General features: G+C 40.5%; 1 protein-coding gene across 2 annotated transcripts in view; it reads right to left on the reverse strand.

Moving 5' to 3' along the window:
* The window catches only part of STON2 (stonin 2), a 70,389-nt gene that overhangs the window by 39,676 nt on the left and 9,285 nt on the right, over nt 1-21,428 (reverse strand). For both annotated transcript variants that reach the window (XM_059850098.1, XM_059850099.1), the window contains exons 2-4: nt 15,682-15,890; nt 14,987-15,232; nt 8,657-8,854 (exon numbers count right to left, since the gene is read on the reverse strand). In XM_059850098.1, the coding sequence (XP_059706081.1) occupies nt 8,657-8,854; nt 14,987-15,232; nt 15,682-15,769 (532 nt within the window). In that variant the 5' untranslated portion in view covers nt 15,770-15,890. The remainder of the gene's footprint in view (nt 1-8,656; nt 8,855-14,986; nt 15,233-15,681; nt 15,891-21,428) is intronic.

A 21,428-nucleotide genomic window follows, 5' to 3' on the forward strand; every position in this document is an offset into this window, starting at 1 on the left:
TTCTACAAAGCCTGTAATGGGCTTGAGAATACAGAGCTACAGGACATATGTTGGCAGGATCTCTAATCTCCTTTGAGACCCTAAATTAAATGGCTAGATTTGGAGAGGAGCACACTGAGCTGAAGATGTTCGAAAATTTTGTTCAACTGCAACAAGAATATCTGGGACATCAGAATTTTGGAAACAGTTTTTAGAGCAAAACTCAGTTCTTGATTTCTTCACAAAAATAACTGAGCACTCTTAATAGTTTTAAAAAACTGAGTCCTAAGTGATTAGTTCAAATCAGCGTCCATGAAATACACTGCAGCACCACAAGGGTACTGACAGGTAAATTGGACTGGCATCTATGTGACAAAACCTAGAATCACAATTCTTATTCTTGCTAACCAAGATCAAAGTGAAGAAATAGCATGAAGTCTCCTCTTCCTCTCATGTAATACACACAGTCATAATGCAAATACCAGTTTATATAGGCAGAGGATTTTGGTCTCATCTGTCAAACATGAGGACAATTAAGACCAAATTGCTTCTAATAACAGATGAACATGGTTATTAAGATTCATGTCATATCTGTGCTCCAGTACTATATGGTTTGATCAAGGCTAGATGAGGTGAAAACCAGAGATATTGAAGTAAAGACATAAATCAGCAGTTTCCATAGAGTAGTGTCCTCCAACTCTGCTCATTTCTACCTTGAAAGAACAGAAAATGTTACATTTTGTCCCTAACACTGGGGCTGAATAAAAGAAAAAGGGAGGCAGAAGTCCTGATAAAAATGGACATTTATCCCAAGTTTCTAAGTGGGCACAAGAAAATAAGTTGTGAATATAGAAGCTGAAGATTATGCTCATTCTCTTCACTGTTCATGTTTTTAACAAATCTACTTCCCATTTTATCCCACACTGTCCTTTGAGGAGATGATTCTATAACTGATCCCATATAATGTTCATCATCACTTTTCCAATTCCTTGGATGCACAGTCTGCCTTTCTTAGGTTTTGGACGATATCACAGCAAGAGACAAACAAGGAAATCCATGCATTTGGGTATTGTGAAATTTCTCATTCTTACTTGCTGTCTGCTGCTGCCAGCTTTTTCACTGGCTGTTTTACTCTGCCAGCTCCATTCAGCCCCTTCATAATCAGACAGGAAATTCCACACAGAACTGGGATCTCTAATCAAGAGCTCATGCAATGATTTACAACTCTTGTTAATTGGTACTACTGCTGAAGCCTTGCTTGCTTTTCTGTCACGTAGAATCAAGGGTGGGAAATGCCACTTCTCAGGTGGGTGACTCCTCCCTGTGGTGAATCCTGCTGTGGTTCTGGAGCTGCAGAACTGTGTTCTTTAGGGGGCAGCTAGTGCTGTAGGGCAGCAGCATGAAGCTGGACAGTGCTTCTCCAGAGCTACTCCATGGCTACAGTGCCATTCCTGCCTCCTGTCAGCAGTACAGCAGCCTGCTGCCAGGAACTGAATGCAAGGCGAGATGATGTCACTGAAAACTGCCACTGATGTTTTCCACTTTGAAAGAGATAGGGGAGATATCTTGGTGTTCTTCTCTCCCAGCAGCTTTAAACTTGGAAGCCACTTAGCATTCTGCAGAATTGGTCCAAATAAACCAAGCTGCTCCTCTGTGAACACAGCAATCACAGATAGCTGCTGCACTCAAGCATCCCATCTCCAATTAAGCTTTACACTGAAATGTCCTGTCCAGCTGCAAAATCTCCTGCTGAACTCCTCAGGCTTATCATATCAGCATGTGGCTTTCTGCATTAGAGACCAACTGGGGCCAACATAAACACTGTGGCTGAGGAATCACAGCCTTACTAACAGAAATAAAGGGCTTCATACCACCTAGTCTGCCTCACTGAGGCAAACTACAAAGCACCTACTCACATCTGTTTTCTTGGGATATTGCCTATATGAAGGCAGATCAGAAGGTCGGTCCTGTGACTTACCCTGGACTTCTCTCTGCTGTATTTTCAGCTGATCTATGTAAAAACATTGGTGAATAGGTGTGAAAAGAGTGAACTACATCAAGAATACTATATAGGTTCAGCATTTAGCTCTTCTATAATGAAGATAACTCTGCTACAAATCCACAGTTACTGTACCTTCCACTTCTGAACAATCATGAGAAGAAAACTCAGCACCTGAACTAGGAGATGCTCATTTAGCTGTTTGCAGCACAGGGCCAATGACATGCACAAGATCAGAACTGATTCTATGCTAGCAAGCAGACAAGAAAACACTCAATTAAACAACAAAGTTATTTTATATATATATATATATATATATATATACATACACACATGAAGTTGTAAAGTTTTTAATTGTAACATTTCCAAGCAATAATGAAAATTAGACTCAGTGAAATGCTATCACTTTCTCCTCTCACACTTTGCCTCCTCCTTGTCTTAGACTTGGTTTTCTTATAATGTAGAGGAGCAGGGAAGGTCTAATTAATTCACAGGGGTAAGCACCATCAGACTCAGCCTAGTAAGCATTAGTAGGAGCACTTCTGAGCTTTCTTCTAACTTCTTTCTTACAATAAGAGCAATGTTAAATTTTGTTTCTCCTACACCCTGATATTTCTCATTGCTCCTGAAGAAAAAGCAAGAATCTGATAGTCTTAGAGCAGCATCAACCACTCTGCTTTGTGAGGCAAGGTAACAGAGAAGATAAATAATCAGTGTTATTTTCTGGGGTGTAGGGGAGGCAAATATTGGACCTTTTGAAGTTAGCAGACTTTATTTAGGCCCACAAGAGCTGGCAGAGCTGAGCTCAGTGACATCTCAGCTTGCTTTAAATGCTATCACTAGGACAGTCCTTTTTAAAAATGAAGTTTTGAAGGGATGGAAATGAATGATCAGGGACTAACTTTGCTGCAGCTGATGTTAATCAGAAAGATATTATGCAAATATTTGCTCAGGATATGGTAGTAATATAGAATGGCTTGGGTTGGAAGCAACCCTAAAAATTATCTTGTTTCAACTACCCTGCCATAAGCAGGGACACCTTCCACTAGACCAGCTTGCTCCAAGCCCCATCCAGCCTGGCACCAAACACTTCCAAGGATGGGGCATCCACAACTTCTCTGGGCAATCTCTTCCAGTGCCTCACCACCCTCACAGTAAAGAATTTCTTCCATATTGCCAGCTTTTCATCCTTCAACAGCTGCACACCTTTTTCCTCAGGGCTGTTCTCAGTGCATTCCCTGCACAGCCTGCAGCTGTGCTGTGTATTTCAAACTGAAGGCTTTGGTGCAGAAATGACCAGGAGGCCAGACATGCAGGAGGCCAGAATGGACAATAATAATGACAACACAGTCCTCCTTTCTGGCCTTAAAGCCTATGAATCAGATGACTGCACACCAAGATTATTTTGTAATTCTCTCTATTGAATAGATAGAAATAAACATTTGTTTATTGTTGTAGCTGTTCTTTCCTCATTCTAATACTTCCCCCTTCTCCCTGGCAGATTTTCTGAGCCTTCCTTCCTGCCACAAGGTGGGACTGAGACAGTGACTCTGGTCCACTACTTTTACCTGCAGTCTTTATCAAAGAGCAAGACTGTCAGTCTACACGGCAAAAGCTATTTCTGCTTCTAGGTCCAGTTTGCACAACCAAGCTGCAGGCTTCCCCACTGCAATACAGAGACGAGGATTGAACTCTAGTGCAGAGGTCACTGGGATACTGCAGCCAGGAAGCCTTGAAGGTGAGCTAATTTCTAGTACACAGTTCTATCTCAGGATCACAACACTTCTACTGCTAAGAATTATCTAGACCTAGCTTCCCAGATCTGTCCCACTAATTCATTACCTTCCAAGAAACTAAAAATGCATGAGAAAAATCTGGGATGACAACTAGGATACAAAACTCCTGAATTGCTAGTTGGTATTTACACGAAAAATAAAGAACCCTGCCTCTGGTGCTGAATCTAGCCCTTACAGTTTGGAGTTGTTTAGAAGTATATTTTAGGTGCTATTTGTTCATGGTATTCTGGAGTCCCCTCCTCCTTGAAGCAAGAGTTGGATGTTCCTCTCTGCAGCCTCTCCAGCTGGCTTTGTCTCATGTACAAGTTTTTCTTGTGTCTGGGACTGGGACACAGCACAAGCTGGTTAATAGTTACACAGCACAACTGAAATGCAGTTCTGGATGGAAGGTGGTAATCACCAGCATGTAATGTTCTCCATCTTGCCATGGTAATTAACATGGAATAATTTCAGAGCTTGTACCCTGTTCATGGCATTCAGTGCAACCACATTGCACAGCTATATAATCTGTTCAAAGCTCCTTGTTTGAAACTCACAGAACACCATTCTTGCAGTCATCATATCAGGATTCAGTATCTAGCTGGCGACAGTTACAGAAGAAATGTAACAGAAACACTGCAAAAAAGCATTAGGGAAAGGTTTGAAAAGTTATTACTTGCCCTCTATTACGTTCAAGAGATAGCTGGAGCTGAGCTTGTCAGAATTGCCATTTCCAAGTTTTGGAAGAGAAGCACCAGAACCCAATTAAATGATGTTGAAAATAACAACATTCTCAGAATTAATTCCTTGTGCTATTTATGAACTGTCTGGATTTTGGGAAGTTAGGGGTCACACATGCAACCTTCCATCTCCAAACATGCAGATGTTCTCAGAAAATAAAAACACAGCAATCTCCTCAGTATCCCAGTAGTCCCAGAGATACAAGAAAGTGCCAAAGAGAACAACTGGTCTACAAATTGAACCGTTAACATCAAACATGGCATAGCTGCAGCTTTGCTAAGATACAAATCAAAACAGAAACAAAACAACTACCAATAATGCACCTAAAATTGCTACGAGGAAACTTAGGCCTACACACAGACATACACACACACACACACACACACACAGATACACATAGCTTTATTATGTGATACAGAGAGATTCTATCATATATTCTATGAAGTTTATAATAAAATATAGTTTATGAGCTATGTAAATATATATAATATCTTCTTTATTATATACATACTGACCATATATAACTATTTTTATTTTGTATACAATATAATTTTAATTTATAAAGATAAAATTATTTTAAAGAAGAATGGTGAAATGCAGAAATCTAAATCAAGCTGTGAGGTATTTGGGCACAGCCTCAGAAGAGATCCATAACCTCAGTTACAAGAAGGCCTCTCCCTTGCTCCTCTGTCTCGCAGATATTTGGCCTTTTTTGAAAGCTGAGACAGGCATCTGCTACAGAAGGAACAAATACTTGTATTGTATCAGCAACAGAGATGTCCTGTGTTACTTATCTTGCAGAGCACAGCACAAAGGCCAAAAGTTCCTACTTCTTTTCATGCTCATTGATCCAGGCTGGGCGATGTGGTGAGGCATGGTAAGAACTCTGAGGCAAGGGCATTTCACCAGCACCAAACACAGCTTCACACACACTGTGCAACCCCAGCTGTTGCAAAGTTCTTGCTGTTATAACCACATAAACATGCCCCTGGTAAATGGACAAGTCTGCTATCACCTGACCCACATTTTTTGGCTAGCAGCTGCAGGCTGAAGAGTCCCTTGTGCTGACAAAGATGAGGATAATATAAAAGGCTTCTTGGTGGCAGAGTTCAAACAAGCATAGGCAATGAAGTGCAGCATCTTTTAGCTGCACTTTGATAGAAAAGCAAACCTTTTTCAGCTCTGCTCATGCAACATTTACCTTCACCACAGTGAACATGGCTGCCTTTACAGGACATCGGTCTGCTTATCCCAACTCCATCAGTCGGGAGGTTTTCTGAAGTTTTAGCAAGGGTAAACTTTCAGGTTGCATCATTCAGGTCTCTCTCATCTTCCTCCTTCAGATATCTTCCTAGGCCATATCTTGCATAAACACATGCGTTATATAAGCTCAAGCTCCTAAATTTTACACTCAAATTTTGTGTCAGTTGTGAGAAAGTTAATTCCCAGCCAATTCTACCTGCTTAAAGCCTACCAGCCCTGGACACCAAGATTCACATTTTTATGGCTAGGACTTATTTCTGTGTATGCCTGCAGTCAGACCTATCTCAGGCTTTCATCTGCTCCCACACAAAACCCTGTGCCCTGTGTTATCACAGGCAGCTGGTGTTTAAGCATTTTGCATGCAGGATAAATTCAAGACAAGTGGTGAAATTATGGAATAGAGTATCCTTTTATCCTGCTCAGGCCATAAAAATTCACCATGGCTAAAATAGTTATTTTACTTAGCATGTGACCACAGAGTAGAATTTTTCATGCATTTCTCATCAATAGGTTTTTCTCACTTGAAATAGTATTAAACCCAGACTGTTTCAGAGACCCGGTTCCTTACCATCACTAAGTAGATCAAATATTGATTTATTATTTTCATAGGGCTTTTAGCAGTGAAATTAGTCTGATTTTTTTCCCCTTCAGCAAGCTTGACCTTGGAGTCAACATTCTGGTTAGCAGTCAAGATGACTTCATCATCACACAGAGCATGAGAATTCCTTTGCCTTCATGGCAAAATACATGCCATGTCATTGTCTTGATGGAGCCTTCAAACTTTACTACACACTGAGGCAGCCGGTCCTTTGAGGGGAGAAATGCAAATCAAATGCTTGAATCAAGTCAGGTTTAAAGAACTGAATTTCTGGAGAGGGGCAGAGAGGATAGAGAAAAGAAAATGATCATATATTTTTTGTCCACTTATGCACTGTTATGATGGGATGACAGTGGGCTGAACAACAGAAGAGCAGCCAGAACTGTACAGCAATTCCATGGCCACTAGGTCTTCAGCTTCCCCACTTCCACAAACGTTCCTGATGCCAGCAGCCACCTCAGGGAGTGGACTGTGAGGCATCCCAGAAACAGGACAAACAGATGCACTTTGTTCATGCTGCTCTTTTACAAACTCTACACCTGGTGACACAAAGACTCAGTGTATTTCACACTTCAAGTTGCAGTATCACTACAGTATGGGTAGTGTAAGTGTATCTTATGTTTTATGTATCTTATGTTTATGATTAGTGTATCTTATGTTTTAACTAACAGCACAGCTTTGCTTGTATTACCTCCTTTTTTACTTGTAAAATATTTAGGTGACTGGAGTGAGTTTTTGTACCCGTCTTGCTAATAAATATGTCAGTTTGTGACTGACTGAGATAAGAAAGTTGCACACAAAGCTTTTACTGAAGTATCAGCTTCACTTTGGGCCATATATAGGATATAATCCTATGTGTATGACAGGCATATAAAGCAGCCCTTTTGTCTTTGACTTGCCTATATAATGTGAAGTTATATATGGACTGGCATCCCTCATTCCCTTCGCTCAAATGGAGACAGCCCCAATGACAGCACCCCATAACAAATCAACAAAACAGCAATATCCAGCACATACTCCAACTTGCCTATTCTACCTTTCTACCAAAAGGTGGTTTCCAAACTCAGAGGTACAAGGAAGCAGAGTATTCCAAAATAAAAGAGGTCAGACAGATTTGTGTTAACTTCATTATTTGAAAAATGAAACAGCTCTGCTTATCCAAAGTAACTACTACTCCACAAATCCTTTGCCTAAAGTGCTGAGCCAGCATCTACCATGCTGCTGTTTATAAATCTGCCTAGAAGTCTAACCCAGCTTCACTGAACCACCAAATAATACTCTTTGCAGGTGATGTATGCATATGTTTCTTATGGAAGGGACATATGACCTCAGCAAGGCTTGGGAAGCCCATTCTCACAAAACAGATCTCATTTCCCACATATTTTTATATTCACCACTTCAGAGAAAACACATTAAATATCTCCCAGGTCTGAGCTATCACAACACCAGGGAATCAATTTTCATTACCAAACAGCATAGCTACTGACCCTGTTCAGCTTGGCTTGAACAGCTTTCAACATAGTGCAGGTGCTTCTTCCTGGAGCTGTGTATTTTTTTCTGTGTCCTGACGTGTCAGCTTTTTTATGCACTGTGAAAGCTTTGTCATTCAGCAGTTCCCACTCTCCATGACATGACTGGCACTACTCTGCTCTATTTCTCCTGCTTCAGATCAGCCAGAGTACAGCTGAGGAGCAAAGAGCTACAATGCCATGTAGCACATTTTTCCACAATCAGGATTATGTCTGAATTGAACCCTACAAGGTCAGATATAAGATTCTTAAATGGTTAAAATCTGCTCCTGAACCATGTTATGTCATGTCTTACACTCTCTCTGCACTTATTGTTCAGTAACAGTGCAAAGCACTATGCAAAGAATGCCTCCAGCAAACTGGATCTGTATCTTGGCACCCACTGGAACAGAGAGGAGCGAGCAGAACTGGGCCTGCCTCAGCTGAATACACTGCTGAGAAAATTTCTGCATGGAAATTCAGGAAAGGCATCCAGCCTCTCCCACAACATACTAGTTCCTAGATCAGCTTAAGCTGATGTGGCATGTCAAAAGCAGAAATGCTCCAAGTCTATCAACAGGTACATAGTTGCATTTGGCTCTAACTTCAGGAGCCTGCACATGTCAGTGCTGTGTAAAGTCCCAGTGTGATTTTTTTGGAATTACAGTAGAACAAAATGTTAGTCTGCCTAATCCTTGAGTTTGTTCTGCTTTGTTCTATGGCTCAATTCTGAACAGTGAGTTTGAGTAGCATCAAAAAGATTGAGATGGAAGCTTGAAGGCTTCCCTCTTACCAGCTGAATCTGCTGCAGATGTTCTACCACTGGTCAAGTCCTCAGTATTCAGTGACTGCAGATCTGCGTAGGAGGGAGCAATGCTTGGGCTGCTGGTGTCCTCTGAGTTGGTTGTCCAGCTGCTCTCTGAGGCACGGGCTTGCCTCTCAGAAGAGTTGGAAGAGGGGGAAGTCCAGCTGGGTGCTTTTGAAGCAGACACTGGTTGCAGAAAACAGGTACTAGTTAGAGACATGCAGGGCCTGAAGATCCCAACTATTCCAAAGACATGATAGATCAGTGCACTGGGGCTCTGTAAATACAAATTCCAACATCTACAGCAACACAGTTATTTTATAACAAATGCAGAGCAACTTAGCTAGTGGCTGGCACTGTCACCCTCCAGCACTACTCAGCTGTCTTCCTTAGATTCCATGCTGCAGGCAGCCATATGCTTTCCTGTGGCTCAAGTATTGGAGAAGCTGTGACTTTTCAGAACAAGATTCCATGTTTCTGACACTGCTGACAAGACCTGAATATGTTTGTTGTGCAACTCAGTGGAGTTTTTACAGCACCACAGATTTTTTTAAAGTGGTTTTATTTGATTTAATTAAGCATTCCTTATCTGTGACACCCACTCAAATGCAGTCATCATCTAAGGAATGCTCTGCATGGAGGGGGAGTATAAAAATAACCTGAAATTGGCCTATTAATGTGCACTAGGAATGCCTTTTGTTTGTGAACATGCAGAATGTAGAGTCCCAATCTGAATATACTACATAACAATTCTGCTCAATGTAAACCAAAAATCCTGTTCTACTCATTTGCCAGACTTTCACGTCAAACAGTTCAGTCCTGCCTAACCATCACCCAGAGTTCAGAACACAATCACACACATCCACTGCTATGAGTTTGTACTCTGTACTCTTTGTATTGCATGCTCTTTGCCCACATTACTTGAATGCTAGCAACAATGGGTGACTCTAGTGAGGAAATAATGCTAATAAAAAACAAAGTTATGGTTAAAAAGTCTTCCTGAACTAAGGAAATGTGTACAGGTAGAGACTAGTTCTAATTTAATATCAGCTTAATAACTGTTTTCTAAATTAGTACATCTGTATTTAGCTGTTAAACCAACAAAGATCTTGATGCTCCCCAAATCTTGCAGTTACAGTGAACAACTTGTGACACAGAAATTCTCTTCTCAGTATGTAATAAACAAACAACCCTTACTAGGTTGACAGATACTTTGGAAAAAATGACAAATTAATTTTAAAGATTTATCTCTCTCCATCCAAATGATGTGATGGGACACTTCCACATTATGGAAACCTTGTTGTGTGCATAGAACATCCAAACAGTGCTTTCTGCCTTGCCTCTTGAGAAGTGTGAATTTATTTTGTATATCTGCACTGACAGCCTCAGGTAAGCAGGCAGTGGTATTTTTATATGTGTACAGTTGTGAGCCTACTGACACTGAGTGGCTTCTGAGGAGTCATCCCTGAGGATGAGGAGCTGAAAGTCAGATCTGCCTCCTTACTGCACAGGTTGACAGCTGTTGTGTCAGACACAGAACCAAAGCCCACCCCTCCTCCCTGCAGTAACTGCACACTCTGTGTTGCTCAGTGCCTGTAGAGAAAGGATGATGAGTGTATGACTATAATCCGTCAGTCTCTCTCTCAGTCCTTTTGTTAAACACAGCACTTGAAAAGCCATCCTTAAAACTTCAGCTGAAATTGCTTTGACAGACAGAGCACTTTATTTGGACATAGAGGACAAACTGAAAAACTGAGCTCTGTATGTGGATCACTAACAGGAGCCAAGTGTTTTTTTAAAGTGTGCTTTATATCCTAGAAACTGTGGAATTATTTTATTTTAAAAAAATCTTAGATTTCCAGTATTTCTTTAAGTCAGTCACAGCAATATGAAAAAACAGGCTAATTTAGAAACATGTAAGATCTAATAACTCAAATACTGCCAACTAGTTTTGTGCTTTCCAAACTCAATCTTTATCTAAGAAGGCATCTGACTGGACTAGTGTTGCCAAATACCTCTATGTAAGGGCAAAATAAGTTTATTCCAGGGAGGTTGGGCAATCTTGAAAAAACAGATTTGTTTGGTTTTTTTCTAAAAAGACTCTTGTACTTTGGAAAACCAAAACCACAGGCAGCTTTTTCTGCAACAGATGTTCTTTAAATTCTTACTACAGTCATCTTCTACCTGTGACTGTTCTAGGTTCCCCAATACTAATTATTAAAAGTAGCAAAAGGGCATTTTCCCCTATGCTGAGCCAAAAGACCATCGAGCAATCTCAAAAAGCAAGACAATCAAAAGTAAACATCTACACATGTTTAAGATCTCTCTTCAGATGCTTCTGCTGGCTGCTCTTCAGATTCCTGGAAGTGCTGCAGCCAAATTCCTAAATGAGGCAGGGCTCTTGTAGAAATTTTGAATTCAGTCTCTAATGCCAATAGCCAGAGAGTCACAGGCTTTCTACTGAAAGAATTTCTCAGAAATCTGTTTATGTTGAAAGACCAGTGCCAGAACCATCCCTAAATTGCAAATTCTGTAGCATGCGTTGGATACTGAAAATCAACTCATTGTTCCCCAAAACAAAAAACGTTTCCTTCAACATGCATTTTACTTTTCTTGACATGTCTATGCTTAAAACAACTGATTGGCTTTTAATATGCAGATTTACCTTGAAGCATTGAATTCCTCTTTGGTGTTTTGAGGACCTGTTCCTTGATCCCTACACTGTATTACAATAAACCATGTTAGCAGTATTTCCTTTCTTATTACACAGGACTTCAGATTTTTCTGATTTTAACACAGCATCACAGTTTCTAGTAACAGGTGTAGTTTCCAGCTGCTGATCTTGTATTGCAAGTATTGCCTGTTTCAGAGAGAACAGCACAAAGTAGTTAAGCTCAGATATGCTGTTGGAGAGCCTCTCAAGGGTCATGGTATGAGTCCAAGTAATTTGAGCCATTTAAAACCAGACAAAGCTCTTGGGAAGAAGTGGGCGTGGCTGAGTAGGATGGATGACGTAACAGATCTTGCCTTTGTCTAATTAGGGTGACTCATATACCTCATTGAATTGAAGAGTGCAGCTAACACTGATAGAATATGAGACTATGAGCTGCAGGCCCATTGTGTAACAAATGCAAATGTTCTGTCACCTGCTGGCTGTGAACATTTACAGATTGTGTAGCATTTGTGATAGGAACATTTGGGTCAGCGTAAAAATCTCATTTTTCACTTTGGCAGTAAGAGTTTGACTAGGCTGATAATAATCATAACAAAATTCAAATTTCTTCTTTTCCCCACAAAAGAGAAACAGAGAATGGGACACCACAATACATAATTTCTCTGATTTAATATTTCTATGGCCTCACTCGAGAGTTTTTGCTTCTTGAGGAGAAATCCACATGATTTGGCAGCTGTCAGTTAACCATACATAAACCCCAAATGCTGAAATATTTTGAATCAAACATTTTGCTTAGCATTTACTCTGCCTGAACCTGGCAGAAGGAAGGGTTTACAAGAACATACTAATTAAAGATAGTTTTCACTGTAAGGCTTACTATGGGTGCTTTTCATTTCTGTACCTCAGATTTTGACCTTCCTTTTCATCTTCAAATTCTTTGCCTGTTTGTTCAGCCCTGTTACTTACCATCAATCCCCCAACCTCTGCTCCCCCAAAATTGCCTTCAGTTTTCCCAGAACAAGGGTTCAGCATTAGCCTTGGTTTTCTTTAAAATGTACTTCCTATAGGATAACCACTACATTCTAACTGTATTTAAATTGCTATTTTTTTAGATTCTGAGCATTTTGTGAGAAATATTTGCTTTTGAGGGAACCTGCACCAAAATACTAGCCCAAATTTACAGCACCTCTCTCTCTCTGAGGATCCATCCTCTTTGCTCTCTTGGCACTCTGGAAATCCCACTTTGCAATTCCTTTTCAAAATGTGTTTCCAGGCAGCCTGGCCATCAGCCTGGGTAATTATCTGGTCAGCTGAGCAGCTGCTCAAGCACAGACAGACAGACAGACAGACAGACGATTTCCTAACAGCGCTGGAGCCCTGACAGGACCATGACCAGGAGTGCTGAGCCTCCAGGACATTGCTCTTCACAGCTGCCTGCACAGGAAACAGATCTCAAATGTGTCCATCCTTCTCACACCAATTCTTCTGTTTGCACTTGGCCTTTATACTCCTCCCTCCCCTGGCTGGGTATTTGCTATTGTTCCTGTGCAGAATGTTTGCTACTGGAAATGAGTAATTGCTGTCACCTCGGGCTTTCCACTCAGGGTGTCAGCGTACCCAGTGTCTCCAGCTTTGCTGCTGCCCATAGAATAAAATCGTGATCTGCACAATAATGGAGAACAACTAGGCTGGAGTTTATCCTACCTCTTGCTGTCAAATGTCCCTCAAAGTAAAGGGCCAGAAACAAAGACCTGTCATTTCTGCTTCCCTTTAGAGGCTGTCAGCTGCACTGGTCTGGCCCTTTATCATGAAGGGTCCAGAAAAGGAGTGGGAGTAAGGATTTTAAAAAATCCTTAGGAAACACCTCCTTAGGGCTCCTATTTGGTTCACAGAATAATAGTTTCCCACGCAAGAATTACCTGGAGTACATCCTGGTCTGACTGTTAGGGGAACCACCCTCCTCCATGAATCTCAGTCTGACGCCAAAGTCAGTGTATAAATATCCTCCCCCAGTGACACGGATCGCACACGACAGGCCTCTAAAGGGGCACAAGTTAATGTCTACTTCAAAACTGCAATGCTTTTGAAAGTCTATTCTACTCTGCTGTCCTCATCTGGATATCCTAGACTTCTGCCTACAGACTAGTGTCCCCTGTGACTGTAAACACACACAAACAGGCAGTGCTTTTGCTAATCATATACCTTAAGACTGGGCCACATCCCTCCAAGGGCAAGACATCAATTAATATACCATAAAATTTGGTTTATGGAAGTCTTTTTCTTATGATTAGCTTTATTAAGGTTGAGCAAAGCTTTTTAATTTGGCTTAAGAAGGTGCATTTACAGGTTTTTCAGTTAATAAGAATATAACAACATTAGGAAGGAAATACCAAGTCAGAGCAACAAACAGTCTCATTTGAAAAAGTATGTGGCTGTGTGAGTAAGCATAAGGATCACACAGCCATGAAACCAGAGAGAGGGGTAGAGCATCTCAGTTTTACATAGTTACACTTGGTGGGTGCTCTTCCTTCTCTCCACATCACAAGGATAAATAAATATTTACAACTAAGAACCAACAAATAAATATAAAGAAGGTCAGAGAAATCTGTTTTAGAGATTCTAAAAGTTCCCCTACTTCTGCACAAAGGTCTAACCACACTGTCTCAAAAGGACTAGTCTGTAGCACCCATCAAAATAGCAGATGGAAAACCAGATGGGGTTTAACCAAAACCTAATCCAAAGCTGACAATCCAGGTTTTCTGACAGAAGTATTATTCATGTGTTACAGGGAATATCTGATGGACTCAGTGAGCAGAGGAAAGCTATAACTCTTTAAACTGCTTTAATAAATAGCAGTCATAAAGTGGAATTACTAAGAGAGAATCTCAATTTAAACATGAAAAAGTAAACTATTGTTTTCTTGGGCAATTACTCCATAACCTCCTGCAAGGAAGGACAGAAGTCAGTTCATGCAGAAAAGCTAGAAGCTCATATAGCCATATCAGTTACCATAAGCTGATGAGGCAAGGCAGAGGATTTGCATGTTTAAAGCATGTCAGAAAGAACTGCTATATTTAAAGAAAAGTGCATGTAGTAAGGTAAACATTTGTTGTCTTTGTCATTCTCCAGTTGCTAAATCACAGCATCAAAAGACAGCAGGAAGTACTGATGAGCACTGGCACATTAGTTGCTGATATCAATGAACTGCTGGCAGGAAGCATATGGGAACTAAGATCAGGTAAAGGCCAGGATCACAGGTAATCACCATTCTTTGGGTTCCAGATTACAGAAGCAAATATGGCTCAGACTTTTTCAATGGCTTTTCATACCTATATGTAAGAAATGTCACTGCTGAAAACACCTCTATGCTAATTCATGTGAATGCATTTTGGCAATCTCCAAGACTAAGTCAAGACACAGGTGGAGTGAATCACAAAAGGTTTTCATTTTCTTTACAAAAAGAAAATATTTCTTGTTCGATCCAGAAGGATAGTGTGAGCCCTTTTTGAAACTCTGATAACATTAATTGTGTTAAAATACAGTACAAACCTTTGAGAAGCCAAAGAGCAAGGCAAAAATCCTGTATGCTCTCAATGTACTTTGTTATCTTACTGGAACAGACCTTCCCATTGCTTTTGCCTCACCTGTTTGTGGGTGGGTTGATGAAGCACTGGTCCACGGTGCATCTTCAAACTGAACCCAAGCACTAATGGATGATGACAGATCAGTGCTGGGAGACACATGGTTACCAGAATGCACCTTGGGCTGCTCAGCTGCCTCCTCCAGCTCTGAGCAGAAAAGGTCTTGAAATTCTCCATTTGCACTGTGGTTCACTTCTGAGGATGTGTCAGAGGAATTAAAACATTTCACCGGAGGAGTCTCAGCGCTCCCTAGAATAGAGGTAACATGGAAAGATTTACAGGATTAGCCATTATTTCATTGTTTGTTATTGAAACATCTAAAATTTGCCATTAAATGTAGGAAATTTTCCTTCACCTAATGCAGTTTTTGGATTAACACTGGGCAGTCTTGCACTTGATTTTAATAGGTGAGATGTCCTCCATGGTTGGTTGGATACTGTCTTGAATTTTGAAGCACAGATCTAAAACCTGTAGTAGATCTACATTACATCACACAAGGAGAGTAATTTGTCTTTTTGGCCCAAATTCTCCTATTACATAGGGGTAGCAGGAGATAATTCAATCTCTGCACAAACTGCTTCCATGTAGAAGGCAAGCTCTCCCATATATATCACATATATTTGCTAGATATATGACAGTAGCTGGTCTAAATCAAACAAGGAAGTCTCACCAGTTCCAGAGAAAATCAGAGAGCTTACCTCGTGGGGGAACAGGGAGGAGCAGCTCGTCAGTGAAGGACACCCACTCGGACTGGTGGGAGGCAATGACACTTGTCAGAGATGTCATATTCGCAGCAGGTCACTCATCTTCGCTCGGGGATCAGAAGGAGGAGGAACCAGAATGGGAGAGGTACAGTGAAGATGAGCCAATAGAGGGAAACACCTCCTTTGCACTTTCTTTTCAACTGCTGTTAAGACAAGAAAGTAGATGATTTCTTTTAGAAAATTAAATGGGAGGAACTAGTGCCACCATTTTTTATAATTTAGAATGTTAAAGCAATTTATGTACCACAGTCACAATACTGTCAAAGCACTACCACACCTTTGAGACAGGAATGTCACCTGTGTCTAGAGGAGGTTACACTTGAGCAACTCCTTCATATAAAGCAATCATCTTCATGTTTAAAAAGTCCATCACCAAAACCAATATTTTAGTCCTTACTCAAGGAGCCATGTCTCTCGTAAGCCCAGCAACAGCAGATGAGGGGATTCTCCCAGGTTTAGCTAGTTTTGATTATGATATAACTTAATCCCTACTCCAAGCTGTCAACATGTCTTTGCCCATCTTGCTGCTTACAATGTCTAATCCCTCTGCAGAGCAAGCAATAAATTCCATGTTTCATTATCAATAACATTTATGTAGCTGGTTCTGGATTGAGGATGAGTGGCCAATGACTCTTATCATGGTCTGGGTATAGAGAGCTGCCTTCTCATCTAGATGCACCTTCCACTCTGCTGCTTGACTGGATCTTCACATTTTAATTTTAAAAACCCTCTTAGATCTTGACCAGAGTTAAGCATGATTTTGCTGTAGCTCAGCAAATGTTTTCACAAATGTGAAAACTGAATTTAGTAGGCACTCCAACAGTACACACCCCACACAGATCTGTGAATCTGCTAGATGGAATGGAGCACTGGAAAGTGCTCCGGCTGTTAGCTAGTAACTGCGAGGGTCAGGTCCAGGCAGAGGAATTCTCTCTGACTAGACCACCTCAGTTTTGCAAACCACTTCAAGACTCTCAGAAGACTCTTCCTAGGGAAATATGCTAATTCTGTCCCCAATTATCTCAAGCATTGAAGCTCTAGTTGCCATGGTACTGAAGTACTTGAAAACACTGAAACTCAGACCTGACTGTTTGAAAGAGCTGTAAGCAGCATTTCTTGGCCTCCTGTCTCTCACCTAAAGGGTTTTTCAGGGTGAAACTTCATGTTAGTGTACAAGAATAGATGCTTCACTGAGACTTCTCTCTATCCCATATTAACAAAATTTGGGCCTAAAAAGCAGACATATTTAAATGCATTCAATCTTTAAGCATTTCTGAAGAAGACAGATCATAAATAGCTTCCTTCCAAATATTATTCTCCTCCTCAGGGCCACAAAGTCCTTTGTCAGCTGAAGGCAGATCAGCAATCAAGAAAGAGCTGAAAATTTCAAAAGTTTGGAGGTCACAAACCTGCCTGCAAACACAAAAAAGAATTCCTAGAGATAATCCTGATGGTTAAGTGCAATCTGCCATAAGACTGATCCCCTTGCCACAGACTTTCCAGAGCATATGAAACCCTTGACCAGTCACCCTGCACATCTTACCCTTTTTACACAGCCAATTCCCTCCTTGAGGAGGACCAGCAGCACTTGCCCTTTTCCTCCACTGCCATGGCAGGACCCCTGTCTCCATGCAGTGTGGGCAGGTACACCTGCCTGCCCTGAATAATATCTATTTTGGGTGCTGCTAATAGAAACTACAAAGCTAAACATAGAAGCAAGCTAAGAGAAAAAAAAAATCAGATGTTTAGGGTCATTTGGAGGCCATATGGGGGAAGGAGAGGATGACCTTGGTGTCTTGTTTTCCTCATGTGACCAATTAAGCTGCTTGTTTTGGGCTTGTTTAAATATCTGTAACTAAGTTTTCTTTTCCCAGACAACTGGATACTGACCTGCCCTTTCTCCTGGAAAAGTCCTGACAGAAGCATGAAGTGGCAGGAAATGAAAAAAGAAAACAGTTTTGCCTGCCCTGTAATCACAGAGACTTCAGTAGAGCTCATTTTTAATTTTTTTTTCTTTTTAATTTCAAGGGGAAGAAAGATATGAAAGGAGGCAAGAAAATGGACTGTTTCAGCAGTACAGATACATGGGAGAATTATACCATTATTTTAAGATGGATTTCCTATAGTACCCTACTGCCCTGTGACAAACATAATTCTTAAAATCCACTTAGTACCAGACAGCAAAACTAGCACTTTAGAATGGATAGTAAGCATTATAAACCCAGAAAAGCATCAGAATACTGTGCATTGAGGGTTATAAAGCTTTCCCATGACTGGAATTTTCTAGAGACTTGCCAGTTTGGTAAATAAAAGAGATTGTGTTGACTTATCAGGGTTATCACGCCCTTTAGACAGGCAGCCTGAAAGAGAAGAAAGGCAGTCTGAGTAGCTAATAACTTCAAAGATATTCAGAATAGAGGCATTTTGAGGATGCATATGTTAGGTTAAAAAAAAAAAAAAAAGAAGATAGATTTTTGCATTCTTTCAACATTCACCAAAGATCCTCAATCCCACCCCTTGACCTAAATGTCTGTACAGAATTATAAATCATGTATAGCTTACACCTGTGCAGATTATATGGAGAAAATACTTCATCCACAAACTGTCACCTCTCATTCACTCTCCAAAATCCTCCTTTAAGAAAGACCTAAGCCCATCCCACTGTGAACCAACGGGCCTCAGCCAGCACAATACCAGTGTCACTGTGCATTCAGTTAACACAACAATGATGCTCAATCTGCAGAACCACTACAGAGGTAAATCTCTCCAGAAGAACCATTTGAATTGTGGGTAAACCTGAATCCTCTCTGTACCAAAGCAGTCAGGGCCACTATTGAAACACTGCAGTGAGCACTCTGCAAGTGAATTTCAGAGTGTTCCTTCCTGTTCTTCAGAAATCTAAAACATCGCTGGCTATTCATAGAGCAATGAATTTTGGAGCCTACTAGGACTAAGAACAAATGGATCCTCTAAGCTCCAAGTGAGCTACAATTAAAGCAAAAGTTTATACTGCACAGCCCAAACAAGAGCAGATGGAAACACATTTCTTGGAACAAGATATTACCAGGCCAGACCAGCAATTTTTTTCTCTCTACACCAACAGGATTGTTTAGATCGTTACTTCTGGATTTGTGTTATTATGTACACTAAGCTTTGGGTGCTGAACTGGTTAAAAAAAAAAAAGGAAGCTAATTTAACAGATTTTTGGTTAAAAAAAAAAGTGAATCAGAAGTTTGTTTCCTACTATTACACAGTAAATTCAATGTTTTACCTACTCACCCCAATGATCCTTACCATCAATCCCAAGGCAATGACTTGACTATGAGGGGAAAAAACTCTAAGAAGCTGCAATTTCTGCTTCAGGTGTCCCTTTTTCACATTACAGTTTCACAGTGGTGCATGTAAATCTGAGTGACAAGTAGGTGACAGTTATTTCCAGGTCTCCAGGAGGTAGAGATCATAGAGCTGAAACAAAACTCCTTGTCTCTTTAGTCCTCTCAGTGTTTTGATAAAACCCATTATACAAGCCCTTTTGAAAACTGGTGGTTTATTCTAAAATGACAGAACTGCTTTGATAACTAGAAACCTCTTATTTCAAAAGTATGTAAATTCACAGACTACAGCCATTCCTTCTTGTGATGTGATTACACATCCGTCCTTTTGTACAACTCCACTCTAGCAACAGATGAAAAGGAATAGCATTGTCCTTCTCCCTTTATCTTGGTACACCAAGAACATGTATTTGAGAAGGACACACATAATTATCTAGAAGTCTGACACCCAGCACCTTGTACAATAAGCCCTCACTTTAGGTGGGACCTTTACACACTATGTGAGTACAAACACCAACAGTACTAATGTTGGTATGTAGAAATGTTTGTGGCACTATTGAGGCTTAGAAGTATCAGAAGTATCTGTAATGGATTTCAGAAGTATCTGTAATTGCATGGTGTTTTTGTAAACATACCATTCAAAGTATTTAATTACTCATGTGTTTGGACAGCAAACTCAAACAGTTTCTCAGTAGATCTCAACTCTGCTGAGAAGAAACAGCTTAGCACAGTTAACAGTTTTAAGCTCTAAGGGTCATTTCTCCAATTACTTCAAGTTACATCCATATAATGCAGGCTGCAGTTGGCTTTCTGATCACTACCCAGAGTTACTAGGTTACACTTATATGGGAAAACAGGAGAAAAAAGCCAGAATAAAAATACTGAGAATGAAATTCAGTTGTTTGCTTTCTTGATTTCCAAATATATCAATAGCAAGCTTGTGCTGAGTGCATAGACTCTATTGCCTTACACGGCAACACTACTGAAAAAAATTCTGTAATCCATGCTGTGATTCTGTTTTTCTTGCTTATACATTCCCTTACAATCTCAAGAACTGAAACATTAACTGGTTACAGTGGTTTGCATTTGGTTTTGTAGGAGGCCTTTGTGGGAAAACAACTAGACAAGCTGTTAAATTCCACTTAGAAGAGAAAAGAAACTAAGCCAAAAGGACAGTAAGAAAATGAAAGACTCTGACCAGGGCTTTTCTTGTAACAAACAAGTTTCACTCCCACCAGGAAAGCCTCAAGGAAAAATAAGTAATTTTATCTTGACCATGTGTTTGGCAAACCTGTACAGATGAAACTATTCTGGTAGCATGAAGTGAGGAATGATTGCTGCCTTGGGCAAATTTCCAAGTGAGAGAGAGCTCATGGCTTTTCCTCTCGGCTTGGCCTGTAAATAAACACTGACCATCAGCACATCATGACTTGAATAATAAACAAACTCCAAACTGGAACTCTGTTCTCCAGCATCAAAACCGAGTACCTCAAGGTGCAACAGTATAAACAACAGGAAAATAAACCAAAACAATGAACTTGAGAAACCCAGTGAAATAAAGGAAGTGGATTTGGACATCATTCTTACTGAAAAAAAACATTTTACCAACCTCTGCCTAAAAGCCTGAGGTAATATAACCTTATGAATGACATAGATGATGATAGGAATAAAGTTATATTTGGTTGATTATTGTATTCGTAATATTGACAATATTTTCTCCACATATACAGCTCTGCCACCTTGTAAATTGCCCTGAGAAAGTCTCTGATAAAACTCTGTTTTAGATCTTAGACCAGTTTTACTTACTCTGATACATACTTTTATATGAACTCCATGACTTCAGATGTAGCTTAAAAAACTCAGTCACTACCTGGTGCACGTAACACACACACAAAAGCACAACAAACAAAAACTCACAATACGAAAGGAAGAATTAGGGTCCAAAGGGAGACAAATGAACGTGCCTTATGGAACTCCTGCAGCCTCTCTGGGAGAAAGGATGGCTTTTCCCATTATGGATTACACCTGAGTGAATGGTAACAAGAGCCTTGACAGTGCTGTGTCTGCAGAGCCAGAGCAAATCCCCCTTGTGGATTACAAAATAGGTCATTAGTGCTGTCTCCTGGTGATTTTAGACAGAGATGGAGCGAGGTGGAGTGAGGTACTGAAGATGACTAGAGCCATCTGGCACTCTGAATGACAGAAAAGCAGACTAGTGGTCTGCCTGAGCCCAGGACCCAGTGCAGCCACCCTAATGACCATTCCCAACTATTCCAACAGATACAAAGTGATCTGCCTAAATCCACACTGCAAGTCCGTGGCAGAAGCAGCATTAAAGCTGAAGTGACC

This window comes from Haemorhous mexicanus, chromosome 6, assembly GCF_027477595.1.
Source record: "Haemorhous mexicanus isolate bHaeMex1 chromosome 6, bHaeMex1.pri, whole genome shotgun sequence".
In the NCBI taxonomy this organism is placed as follows: domain Eukaryota; kingdom Metazoa; phylum Chordata; class Aves; order Passeriformes; family Fringillidae; genus Haemorhous; species Haemorhous mexicanus.